At 35.3% G+C, this 13,395-nt stretch overlaps 1 protein-coding gene across 1 annotated transcript in view; it reads left to right on the top strand.

Moving 5' to 3' along the window:
* Nucleotides 1–5,956, top strand: part of NXPH2 (neurexophilin 2) — a 330,570-nt gene extending 324,614 nt beyond the window's left edge. Inside the window, exon 3 of the mRNA XM_053698263.1 lies at nt 4,380–5,956. Within this exon, the coding sequence (XP_053554238.1) occupies nt 4,380–5,120 (741 nt within the window). The 3' untranslated portion in view covers nt 5,121–5,956. The remainder of the gene's footprint in view (nt 1–4,379) is intronic.
* The last annotated feature ends 7,439 nt before the right edge of the window (nt 5,957–13,395 follow it).

The raw sequence follows: 13,395 nt of genomic DNA, 5'->3' as shown, positions 1-13,395 counted from the left end.
TTATTTTCAACTCATAATATGAGCGCAACCCGATAAGCGCAAAAAACCTTTGTCTAGCAAAGTTAATGCGCAAGCAGAAGCATTCCCCTTTGTAATCTATCCCTTAGTAGGGAACACTTTAAAAATTTAATTCTGAAGCCAGTCAAATTATCTTGTTTTCAGCATATAGACTAGTATTTTACAATTGCCTCTATTTTCATATGCATGTGTTTTTCTATTAGTATAATATACGTTTTACATATTTTTACACAATATTGCAACCTTTCAGTTTATGAGAAAAACAGCAAGATGTGCAGGGGAAAATGTTAACAGAATAAGCAAGTACTAGCAAAAGAAATTTAGCTACTCCTTTGGAATGTCCCTTTTTAGCTCACTAGCAAAGACAGGGGAACACATTTTACAGTAGGAAAATAACACATTTTTATTATTATAATTATGAATCTTACAGTGTAGTTTTTAATATAATTTCTACTTTGTGCCATAAATCGTTTTTTTCTGCGTAATTATTTTCAATACAAATTTTTATTTTTCCATAAAATAGAATTTTGACCGAACAATTTTGTTACAAATTTTAATCTTATTAAACAATATAGACTTATACAAGGTAATTTTATTTCAATATTTCATATATTTTTTTATATGTTTTTTTAAATTACGCTTCTGTAAGCCCTATGTATTCATTGCCTTCACATACATAAGAGCAGAGAACATACATTTGAGAGACACAAGGTAAAATGTGCCTATAGAGAATTAAAGCTTTAAAGTACTAACAAGAAAAACTCACAAACCCAGAGAGCTTTAGCTCATCATGCGCTCTGTATGTGTTTAATATATTTAATTTAGACTCTGTATTGATATATAGGTTTGCAGATTGTATCTTTATCAAGAATGATGTTTGCCTATAACTTGATATTTTTGTTTCAATTAAAAAAATATTAATTAGTATTTCAAGTGAAAAGGTTATACAACTCTGATTTAGTGGAACTTATGTTTTTTAAGATTTATTCGGGCATATGGATGAAGGTCCAAGTCATTTAAAGTTTAATATTTATTTGGGGGATAAGCAAAGTTTAAGTTAAAGGGACAGTAAACTCCAAAAATGTTATTGTTTAAAAAGATAAATAATCCCTTTATTACCCATTCCCCAGTTTTGCACAGCTAACATGGTTGTATAAATATACTTTTAACCTTTGTGATTACCTTGTATCTAAGCCTCTTTTGATAACCCCCTGGCTCTTTATTTATAATCTATTGACTTGCATTTCAGACAATTAGTGCAGTGTCATCCACAACCCCTGGGCATGAGCACAATGTTATCTAAATGGCCCACATGAACTAGCAGTCCAATGTTGTGAAAAGCTAATACAATAGTGTGTGATAAGTGTGATAAGAGGCTGTCTCTAGTGGCTTACAAACAGGCAGACATTTAGAGGTTTAAAGGTTATAAAGTATATTAATATAACAATGTTGGTTGTACAAAGCTGGGGAATAGGTAGTAAAGGCATTATCTATCTTTTTAATAATAACAATTTTGATGTTGACTGTCCCTTTAAGAGCTTAAATGAGTAAATGAGTACTAAGGCATTTCTTTATATTTATTAACATTTGATTGATAACTTAAAGTGATGGTCAATTAAACTTTTTAGAATTGTCAGCATCCCACCCAGGACTGGAGTGGGAATAAAAAGCAACCCTGGAAAATTTGAAGAGCAGCCCTAATTTCCGTGGATTCTGCAAAATGCACACACACCATTTTGCTCAAGGGAATTACTGGGATACTCCTTCCCAATATTTTTTTTATTCAGAGTTAAATTATTAGTTTGTAAAACAAAATTTCAGACTGTTGTTATATAAGCACCATATAACCAAATTTCATCCATGATTCCCTTTCACAATATGAAAATTATTATTCATAGTGTGATCTGACGAATGAAGGCCACTAAAATGGTGCATGGTTTAGAAAAAACAACTTACAAGGAAATGCTTTGTGGTCTTAGTACGTTTAACTCAAAGGAGAAAAAAGAGAGGTGATATTGCTGTGAGACCACCCCAGCAGCACCACTCCCTTAAATTGGAGCTGGCCAGCCCCATCTGCTGCAGCCCACCGGGACATTTCCTGGTGTCCTTGTAGGTCATCCAGCCTCGATCCCACCTAAGTCACAATGAATGTTTATTTGTTTTCAAAATAATGTTTGCATAATATAACTATTGTTTCTTACAAGGGTTTCATTTTCCCTCCACCCCTTTCCAGATCTTTTTCTGATTTGTAACAACATATGCAGTGCTCCAACCCACTCTATACAGTGCAGCTAATAAATGCATTCAAGAGAAAAACAAACTGCCCATGTGAAACATAGAATTTGAGGGTAGATAAGAACCAAGAAGGCCCATCAAGTCTACCCATATTACATGTTACTTTTTCCTTAGTATAGCCTTATGCATGTCCCAGGCATTTTTGAATTCCTTTACAGTCTTTGTATTTACCACCTCAAATGGAAATTTATTCCATGAATCCACCACCCTTGCGGTAAATAAATGCTTCCTTACATTTCTCCTGAATCTGCTTGTCAGCACTGCAAATGCAATTTCTGGTTGGAGAACAGCCTTAACATCATACTTTAAAAATATATATATTTCCAAGGGGGGGAGGGGTAGGCAGGGGACTCAAAAATATGTATGTTTATTAAAATAATTAAACATAATAACAGACAGTTGTAAAAAAAATAATAATCACACAGCTAATAGTTAATAATAATCACACAGCTAATAGTTATTAATATATATATTAACTAATAGCTGTGTGATTTAGTTGGTAGATATGAGCAGAAGTATAACACACATTAAAGGGACAGTCTGCACCAGAATTGTTATTGTTTTAAAAGATAGATAACCTCTTTACTACCCATTCCCCAGCTTTGCACAGCCAACATCATTATATTAATATACTTTATACCTTTAAACCTCTAAATTTCTGCCTGTTTCTAAGCCACTAAAGACAGCCTCTTATCACATGCTTTTATATTTCACCACAGGGGATAAATAAAAAGTCATGTGATCGGGGCCTGTCAGAAGATTCTTAGATACAAGGTAATCACAGAGGTAAAATGTGAATTAATATAACCATATTGGTTATGCAAAACTGGGGAATGGGTAAAAAAGGCATTATCTATCTTTTTAGTCAATAAAGATTTTGGAGTAGACTGTCCATTTAAGCACAAGAATGGAATAGCCACACACACAAAGCAGCTGAATTTGGAGGGAGGTCCAGCTTTTGACCACTGTATATGGACACATTGTGTAGTAACGAAGTGAGTATAATTATAATAGAGATCATTTAACTTATAATTACAAAAAGTTCAAAATGTGCTGCTTCATTTAGGCTTTACTTTATGATAATCATAGACGAGTCAGTGCGGACAAAAGCCTTATTATTTATAGTTAAAGGGACACTGAACCCACATTTTTTCTTTTGTAATTCAGATAGAGCATGCAATTTTAAGCAACTTTCTAATTTACTCCTATTATCAATTTTTCTTCGTTCTCTTGCTATCATTATTTGAAAAAGAAGGCATCTAAGCTTTTTTTTTGGTTTCAGTACTCTGGACAGCACTTTTTTATTGGTGGATGAATTTATCCACCAATCAGCAAGGACAACCCAGGTTGTTCACCAAAAATGGGCCGGCATCTAAACTTACATTCTTGCATTTCAAATAAAGATACAAAGAGAATGAAGACAATTTGATAATAGGAGTAAATTAGAAAGTTGCTTAAAATTTCATGCTCAATATGAATCACGAAAGAAAATTTTTGGGTACAGTGTCCCTTTAAGTATTTTTATTTTAGTTTGGTAAAATTTTACATGAAAATAGTTTAATTCAGAGTTGGGAATGTTTACAATACATTTTAATATTAAACATGAGCAAATTAAAGGCTTTGTGATTACCCAGCATGTAAAGTTTTTATTATTAAACAGATGCTTATTTGCAATTATACCAAATAGGTTAATGACAGATTTAAGGCAGGTTCAGGAAATGTAATGTATTGTTGCTCTTAATTACTGCACAGACACTGAGCCAATCAGGAGGAGCATATAGCATGTAGACACCAATCACAGGCAATTTCATGCTCAGAAAAATTACAGGAACACACAGGCTGCAAGGATTAGACACATAGCTATCAGCAAGCATTTATTTAATAATAAAATAATACAATTATTTAAAGTAGTTTATTATTACAACAGAGTTACACTTTAGTGGTACAAAAAAGCATGATAGTAAAACAATAATGTTACATCTAACGTTTAAATTAAATAAACAAGTACATTCATATGTTGGGTTTTTTTATGACTGTAATTAATGTTCCTCTTTATATTTTAACAGGTGTTGTGTGACAAACAGCTGTTAAGAACCACAGGTGCACTGAAATGGGAAGAAAATGATCCAGCTGAAACTTTGATAAACAAGGTTGCCCATTCCAGACTCCACAATCCACTTCGGCTATTTGTTAAGCAATCTGCTCTCCCAAGGCAAAATCAGCTGTCGTATTTTGATAACGTTGATAATTTTTGGAGTTGGTTGTCTAATATTAGTGATGTTCAAGAATCCCTTGTGCGAACTAAACGCAGACCTATAGTTAAAACAGGAAAATTTAAAAAGATGTTTGGATGGGGAGATTTTCATTCAAATATTAAAACTGTGAAACTGAATCTTCTCATCACAGGAAAAATTGTTGACCATGGCAATGGAACATTCAGTGTGTATTTTCGTCATAATTCAACAGGACTCGGAAATGTCTCTGTAAGTCTTGTGCCTCCCTCCAAGGTGGTAGAATTTGAAACTTCAGCTCAATCAACTCTGGAGAATAAGGATTCCAAGTCTTTTAACTGTCGCATCGAGTATGAAAAAACAGACAGAGCAAAGAAGACTGCTTTGTGCAACTTTGATCCCTCAAAGATATGTTATCATGAGCAAACCCAGAGTCATGTGTCCTGGTTGTGCTCAAAACCATTTAAAGTCATTTGTATTTATATTGCTTTTTTCAGTATAGATTACAAACTTGTACAAAAAGTCTGCCCTGATTATAATTACCATAGTGAAACTCCATATCTGTCCACTGGTTGAGAAGTTTATATTCCAGAAACCCAACATTGACTGGAATGAGCTTTCTTTGCACTTCTGCAAAGGACGTTTTTTATTATCAAATGGAACATAAATGTGACAGTGTTACAATTGCATACTGTATTTTAATTTAACAATGTTCAGATATTTCAGTAATTTTGAAGTAATGTAATCAAAATCAACTATCAGGGATTACTGATGCATAAGAAAGAGGAGTAAGTCTTATGCATGATATAAGCATCACTCTTGTGCATTACTCAGTATGAGAAAAACCTTATGAATAACAGAAAAAGGATATAATCATTTTGTAAACAGAAAAGTGGTAAAATGCAATGGCAAAGGAAACCCATCAACATGGTTTACAGAATATATGTTTTGAACACAGCCAGGTGCACATGAAAATGGAACTTGGTTTAACATGTTTCTAAAATGTACTACAAAAATCTCTTTTAGAGATTAGTTTTTATTTACATTTTATTTTGTATATACATTTAAGAAACATTATCATTTAATTAAGTAACAAACAACCCCTGAAATGAGTGATTTGCTTTGTTTAGGCTAGGTTTACTGCTTTGATACCACAAATGAGTGTGATATTTTATTATTAGAAAACATCAGGTTAATATTATGTGGTACAATGAAAAGTAATATGAGATACAGAGTATGGAAGCAACTTGAAACCATTCTTATTGCATGTTTAATAGCTCATTTATGTTTGGAAACATCACATCTAAAGTTATGTAGCATAGCACAGGCGTATTAAAGATGTTCAAGGTATTAGATTAGTTGAGATATCTTTACTATTTTGGTGACATTAATAAAAATCTATTGCTTTTAAATATGGAGTCTGAGACTTACTTTTCTTTTCAAGCCTTTCTTTTTAATTTGACATAACATGATAGTTTTTCTTTATGACATTTTCCACTGAAGCAATATTTAGGAATAATAAAGATAGGAGAGAGAGAGAGAGAGAAGGGGGGGGGATAGATATGAAAAGGGTGTGTGGGAAAGAGAAGATATAGATTAGCAGAATTTAAAGGGACAGTCTACTTGAAAATTTTTATTGTTTAAAAAAATAGATATTCCCTTTATTACCCATTCCCCAGTGTTGCATAACCAACAGTGTTATATTAATACACTTTTTACCTCTGTGATCACCTTGTATAAGCCTCTGCAGACCACCCCCGTATTTCATTTCTTTAACAGGTTTGCATTTTTGCCAATCAATGCTGACTCATAAATAACTCCCTGGGAGTGAGCACAATTTTATCTACATGGAACACATGAACTAGCACTGTCTAACTGTGAAAAACGATCAAAATGCACTGAAATAAGAGGTGTCCTTCAACGGATTAGAAATTAGCATATGAGGCTACCTAGGTTTAGCTTTCAACAAAGAATACAAATAGAACAAAGTACATTTGATGATAAAAGTAAATTGGAAAGTTATTTAAAATTGCATGCCCAGCATAAATCATGAAAGTTTAATTTTTACTTGACTGTCCCTTTAAAGAAAGAGTAAAATGAAAGTCAGGTACTCTGGGTCAGGACAAGAAAAAAAAGAGGAGGTGCTGCAGCATGCTAAAGTGAGAGCAGAAGAAATTAATTAACACAACATAAAATCATTCAAGGTAGATTGTAAAAAACATAATTTATGTAAGAACTTACCAGATAAATTCATTTCTTTCATATTGGCAAGAGTCCATGAGCTAGTGACGTATGGGATATACAATCCTACGAGGAGGGGCAAAGTTTCCCAAACCTCAAAATGCCTATAAATACACCCCTCACCACACCCACAATTCAGTTTAACGAATAGCCAAGTAGTGGGGTGATAAAGAAAGGAGTAAAAGCATCAACAAAGGAATCTGGAAATAATTGTGCTTTATACAAAAAATCATAACCACCATAAAAAAAGGGTGGGCCTCATGGACTCTTGCCAATATAAAAAAAATGAATTTATCAGGTAAGTTCTTACATAAATTATGTTTTTTTTCATGTAATTGGCAAGAGTCCATGAGTTAGTGACGTATGGGATATCAAATACCCAAGATGTGGAACTCCACGCAAGAGTCACTAGAGAGGGAGGGATAAAAATAAACAACAGCCATATACTGAAAAATGAATCCACAACCCAAAATATAAGTTATTCTCATGAAGAAAAGAAAAACTTAAAACATCAGCAGAAGAATCAAACTGAAACAGCTGCCTGAAGAACTGTTCTACCAAAAACTGCTTCTGAAGAAGCAAATACATCAAAACGGTAGAATTTAGTAAATGCATGCAAAGAGGACCAAGTTGCCGCTTTGCAAATCTGATCAACTGAATCTTCATTCTTAAAAGCCCATGAAGTGGAGACTGATCTAGTAGAATGAGCTGTAATTCTCTGAGGCGGGGCCTGACCCGACTCTAAATAAGCTTGAAGAATCAAAAGCTTTAAACAAGAAGCCAAGGAAATAGCAGAAGCCTTCTGACCTTTCCTAGAACCAGATAATATAACAAATAGACTAGAAGTCTTTCTGAAATCTTTAGTAGCTTCAACATAATATTTTAAAGCTCTCACCACATCCAAAGAATGTAAGGATTTTTCCAAAGAATTCTTAGGATTAGGACACAAGGAAGGGACAACAATTTCTCTACTAATGTTAGAATTCACAACCTTAGGTAAGAACTTAAATGAAGTCTGCAAAAGCACCTTATCCTGATGAAAAATCAGAAAAGGAGATTCACAAGAAAGAGCAGAAAGCTCAGAAACTCTTCTAGCAGAAGAGATGGCCAAAAGGAACAACACTTTCCAAGAAAGTAGTTTAATGTCCAAAGAGTGCATAGGCTCAAATGGAGGAGCCTGTAATGCCCTCAAAACCAAATTAAGACTCCAAGGAGGAGAAATTGATTTAATGAAAGGCTTAATATGAACTAAAGCATGTACAAAACAGTGAATATCAGGAAGAGTAGCAATCTTTCTGTGAAATAAAACAGAAAGAGCAGAGATTTGTCCCTTCAAAGTACTTGCAGACAAACCTTTATCCAAACCATCCTGAAGAAACTGTAAAATTCTAGGAATTCTAAAAGAATGCCAAGAGAATTTAGGAGAAGAACACCATGAAATGTAAGTCTTCCAAACTCGATAATAAATCTTCCTAGAGACAGATTTACAAGCTTGTAACATAGTATTAATTACTGAGTCAGAGAAACCGCTATGACTTAGCAGTAAGCGTTCAATTTCCATACCTACAAATTTAATGATTTGAGATCCTGATGGAAAAACGGACCTTGAGCCAGTAGGTCCGGCCTTAACGGAAGTGGCCAAGGTTTGCAACTGGACATCTGAACAAGATCCGCATACCAAAACCCATGGGGCGATGCTGGAGCCACCAGCAACACAAATGATTGTTCCGTGATAATTTTGGAGATCACTCTTGGAAGAAGAACTACAGGTGGGAAGATATAAGCAGGTTGATAACACCAAGGAAGTGTCAGCGCATCCACTGCTTCCGCCTGAAAATCCCTGGACCTAGACAGATATCTGGGAAGTTTCTTGTTTAGATGAGAAGCCATCAGATCTACTTCTGGAAGACCCCACATCTGAACAATCTGAGAAAACACATCCGGATGGAGAGACCACTCCCCTGGATGCAAAGTCTGAAGGCTGAGATAATCCGCCTCCCAATTGTCTACACCTGGGATATGAACCGCAGAAATTAGACAGGAGCTGGATTCCGCTCAAATAAGTTTCCAAGATACTTCTTTCATAGCTTGGGGACTGTGAGTCCCACCCTGATGATTGACATATGCCCCTGTTGTAATATTGTCTGTCTGAAAACAAATGAACGGTTCTTTCTTCAACAAAAACTGGCCAAAACTGAAGAGCTCTGAGAATTGCATGGAGTTCTAAAATATTGATTGGTAATCTCGCCTCTTGAGAATTCCAAACCCCTTGTGCTGTCAGAGATCCCCAGACAGCTCCCCAACCTGAAAGACTTGCATCTGTTGTGATCACAATCCAGGTTGGCCGAACAAAACAGGCCCCTTGAACTAAACGCTGGTGATTTAACCACCACGTCAGAGACTGTCGAACATTGGGATTTAAGGATATTAATTGTGATATCCTTGTATAATCCTGGCACCATCGATTCAGCATACAAAGCTGGAGAAGTCACATGTGAAAACGAGCAAAAGGAATCGTGTCCGATGCTACAGTCATGAGGCCTAAAACTTCCATGCACATATTTACTGAAGGGAATGACTGAGACTGAAGGTGCCGATATGCTGCAACCAATTTCAAATGTCTCTTGTCTGTTAGAGACAGAGTCATGGACACTGAATCTATCTGGAAACCTAAAAAGGTGACCCTTGTCTGAGGAATCAAGAAACTTTTTGGTAAATTGATCCTCCAACCATGTTTTTGAAGAAACAACAATAGTTGATTCGTGTGAGATTCTGCAGAACGTAAAGACTGAGCTAGTACCAAGATATCATCCAAATAATGAAACACCGCAAAACCCTGTTCTCTGATTACAGAGAGTAGGGTACCCAGAACCTTTGAAAAGATTCTTGGAGCTGTTGCTAGGCCAAATGGAAGAGCAACAAATTGGTAATGCTTGTCTAGAAAAGAGAATCTCAGGAACTGATAATGTTCTGGATGAATCGTAATATGAAGGTAAGCATCCTGTAAGTCTATTGTAGACATATAATGTCCTTGCTGAACAAAAGGCAGAATAGTCCTTATAGTCACCATCTTGAAAGTTGGTACTCTTCCATAACGATTCAAAATTTTCAGATCCAGAACTGGTCTGAATGAATTTTCTTTCTTTGGGACAATGAATAGTTTTGAATAAAACCCCAGACCTGATTACCCCTGAAACCTCCAGGTCTGAAACACACTTCAGGAAAGCCTGAGCTTTTACTGGGATGCGTGAGAGAAAAAATCTTCTCACAGGAGGTCTTACTCTGAATCCTATTCGGTATCCCTGAGAGACAATGCTCTGAATCCATTGATTTTGGACAGAATTTGCCCAAACAGCCTTGAAAAACCTTAATCTGCCCCCTACCAGCTGAGCTGGAATGAGGGCCGCACCTTCATGCGGACTTAGGGGCTGACTTTGGTTTCTTAAAAGGCTTGGATTTATTCCAATTTGAGGAGGGCTTCCAATTGGAAACAGTTTCCTTGGGGGAAGGATTAGGTTTTTGTTCCTTATTTTGACGAAAGGAACAAAAACGATTAGAATCCTTAGATTTACCTTTAGGTTTTTTATCCTGAGGCAAAAAAACTCCCTTCCCCCCAGTAACAGTTGAAATAATAGAATCCAACTGAGAACCAAATAAATTATTACCTTGGAAATAAAGAGATAGTAATCTAGACTTAGATGTCATATCAGCATTCCAAGTTTTAAGCCACAAAGCTCTTCTAGCCAAAGTAGCTAAAGACGTGGATCTAACATCAATTTTGATAATATCAAAAATTGCATCACAAATAAAATGATTAGCATGTTGTAGTAAACGAACAATGCTATATAAGTCAGAATCCAATTCTTGTTGCGCTAAATTCTCCAACCAAAAAGTTGAAGCAGCTGCAACATCAGCCAAATAAATTGCAGGCCTAAGAAGATGACCTGAATATAAATAGGCTTTCCTTAGATAAGATTCAAGCTTCCTATCTAAAGGATCTTTAAAGGAAGTACTATCTTCCATAGGAATAGTGGTTTGTTTAGCAAGAGTAGAAATAGCCCCATCAACTTTGGGGATCTTTTCCCAAAACTCTATTGAAATTGCTGGTAAAGGATGCAATTTTTTAAACCTTGCAGAAGGATTAAAAGGAGTACCCGGCTTATTCCATTCCTTAGAAATCATATCAGAAATAGCATCAGGAATAGGAAAAACCTCTGGAGTAACCACAGGAGGTTTAAAAACAGAATTTAAATGTTTACTGGTTTTAATATCAAGAGGACTAGCTTCCTCAATATCCAAAGTAATTAACACTTCTTTTAACAAAGAACGCATATACTCCATTTTAAATAAATAAGTAGATTTGTCAGTGTCAATATCTGAGGAAAGATCTTCTGAATCAGATAGATCCTCATCAGAGGTTGATAATTCATTATGTTTTCGGCCATTTGAAATTTCATCAACTTTATGAGAAGTTTTAAAAGACCTCTTACTCTAATTAGTGGGCGCAAATGCAGACAAAGCCTTCTGAATAGAATCAGTAACAAATTCTTTAAAATACATAGGTATATCATGTAAATTAGAAGTTGAAGGAACTGAAACCGGCAATGTACTATTACTGATGGACACACTATCTGCATGTAAAAGTTTATCATGGCAACTAATACAAATGACATTAGGAGACATAATCTCCACAATTTTACAACAAATGCACTTAGCTTTGGTAGAACTGATGTCAGGCAGCAAAGTTCCAACAGATACTTCTGAGGCAGGATCAGATTGAGACATCTTGCAGAATGTAAAAGAAAAAACAACATATAAAGCAAAATGATCAATTTCCTTATATATGACAGTTTCAGGAATGGGAAAAAAATGCAAATAGCATAGCCCTCTGACATAGAAAAAGGCAAGAGGCAAACAGCAATGGGGCAAATAAATAATGAAAAAAGTTTGACGCCAAGTATGACGCACAACGTAACTTAAATTTTTTTTGGCGCTAACCATGTCCGGAAATGACACACTCGCGTCACTAACGACACATCCCTGTGTGAAACCTCTGCGTCAATTACGACGCAGGAAATGACGAACTTGCGTCAACGGACGTGCCTTTCGCGCCAAAAAATTCTCGCGCCAAGAATGACGCAATAAAGTGTAGCATTTGGCACACCTGCGAGCCTAAGTCAGCCCGCAATTTGAAACAAATTAGTCAATTGAAAAAAATATTTCTTAATTTTCCCCAAATATGTAACTGACAATCTGCAAAAGGAAAGACATGAACTTGACTCATGGCAAATATAAGTACAATACATATATTTAGAACTTTATATAAATGCATAAAGTGCCAAAACCATAGCTGAGGTGTCTTAAGTAATAAAAAACATACTTACCTAAAGACACCCATCCACATATAGCAGATAGCCAAACCAGTACTGAAACAGTTATCAGTAGAGGTAATGGTATATGAGAGTATATCGTCGATCTGAAAAGGGAGGTAGGAGATGAATCTCTACGACCGATAACAGAGAACCTATGAAAAAGACCCCGTTAGGAAAATCATTGCATTCAATAGGTGATACTCTCCACGTCCCTCTGACATTCGCTGTACTCTGAGAGGAATCAGGCTTCAAAATGCTGAGAAGCGCATATCAACGTAGAAATCTTAGCACAAACTTACTTCACCACCTTCATAGGAGGCAAAGTTTGTAAAACTGAATTGTGGGTGTGGTAAAGGGTGTATTTATAGGCATTTTGAGGTTTGGGAAACTTTGCCCCTCCTGGTAGGATTGTATATCCCATACGTCACTAGCTCATGGACTCTTGCCAATTACATGAAAGAAATGTATCTTAATGTATCTTGCTGGATCCTTGCTTATTCTATGCCAACCAGGATCCTGCCAAATCATGTAATGCTTCCACTCACCCTTAGAAACTGGAGTAAGTTCTGCAGAATGCACTGTTGTCTACGATTATTTGTTGTTCATATGTGAAGGAGCTTGTTTAAATCTGTAAATAACTGGCAACAGTAAAATAAGACAACATTCAAAAGACTTTTCAAGGGGTGTGTCCAGTGACCACAAAGCAATAGATAACAGGTTTTAAGTATTTTTAAAACATTGATTCTGTATGCAGGTTTATTGCAATGCATTGGATCCTTTCTATATATACATAAAAAATACTTTAATGTCCCTTTAAAATCAGGAATGTTACAATTTAATATTTGAACAAATGGAAATAACTATAATGTCACAAAACACCAACACAACTCAGCTGCATTTATACTAATCATCAGAAAATTCCTACGATTTATCTTACTTCGTAGACAAAGCAATATCCATGACTGCTCACATCAAAAGTTATAGCAATAGATACAAAGTATTCCTAGTGATGAAAGTGCAAAGATTAGTAGAGTAATGCAGTATTATAAAAGGTTATTACACTCTCATGAATTTACTATTAAAATAGGTTAAAGGGATACAAAACCCAAATTTTTTCTTTCACGATTCAGATAGAGCATGTAATTTGAAGCAACTTTCTAATTTACTCCTATTAACAATTTTTCTTTGTTCTCTTGCTATCTTTATTTAAAAAGCTGGAATGTAAAGCATAGGAGCCA

The sequence above is a fragment of the Bombina bombina genome, chromosome 1 (assembly GCF_027579735.1).
Source record: "Bombina bombina isolate aBomBom1 chromosome 1, aBomBom1.pri, whole genome shotgun sequence".
NCBI classification, from domain to species: domain Eukaryota; kingdom Metazoa; phylum Chordata; class Amphibia; order Anura; family Bombinatoridae; genus Bombina; species Bombina bombina.
Note: the sequence above shows the minus strand (reverse complement) of the source record. Positions and strands in the feature narration are given on the sequence as shown.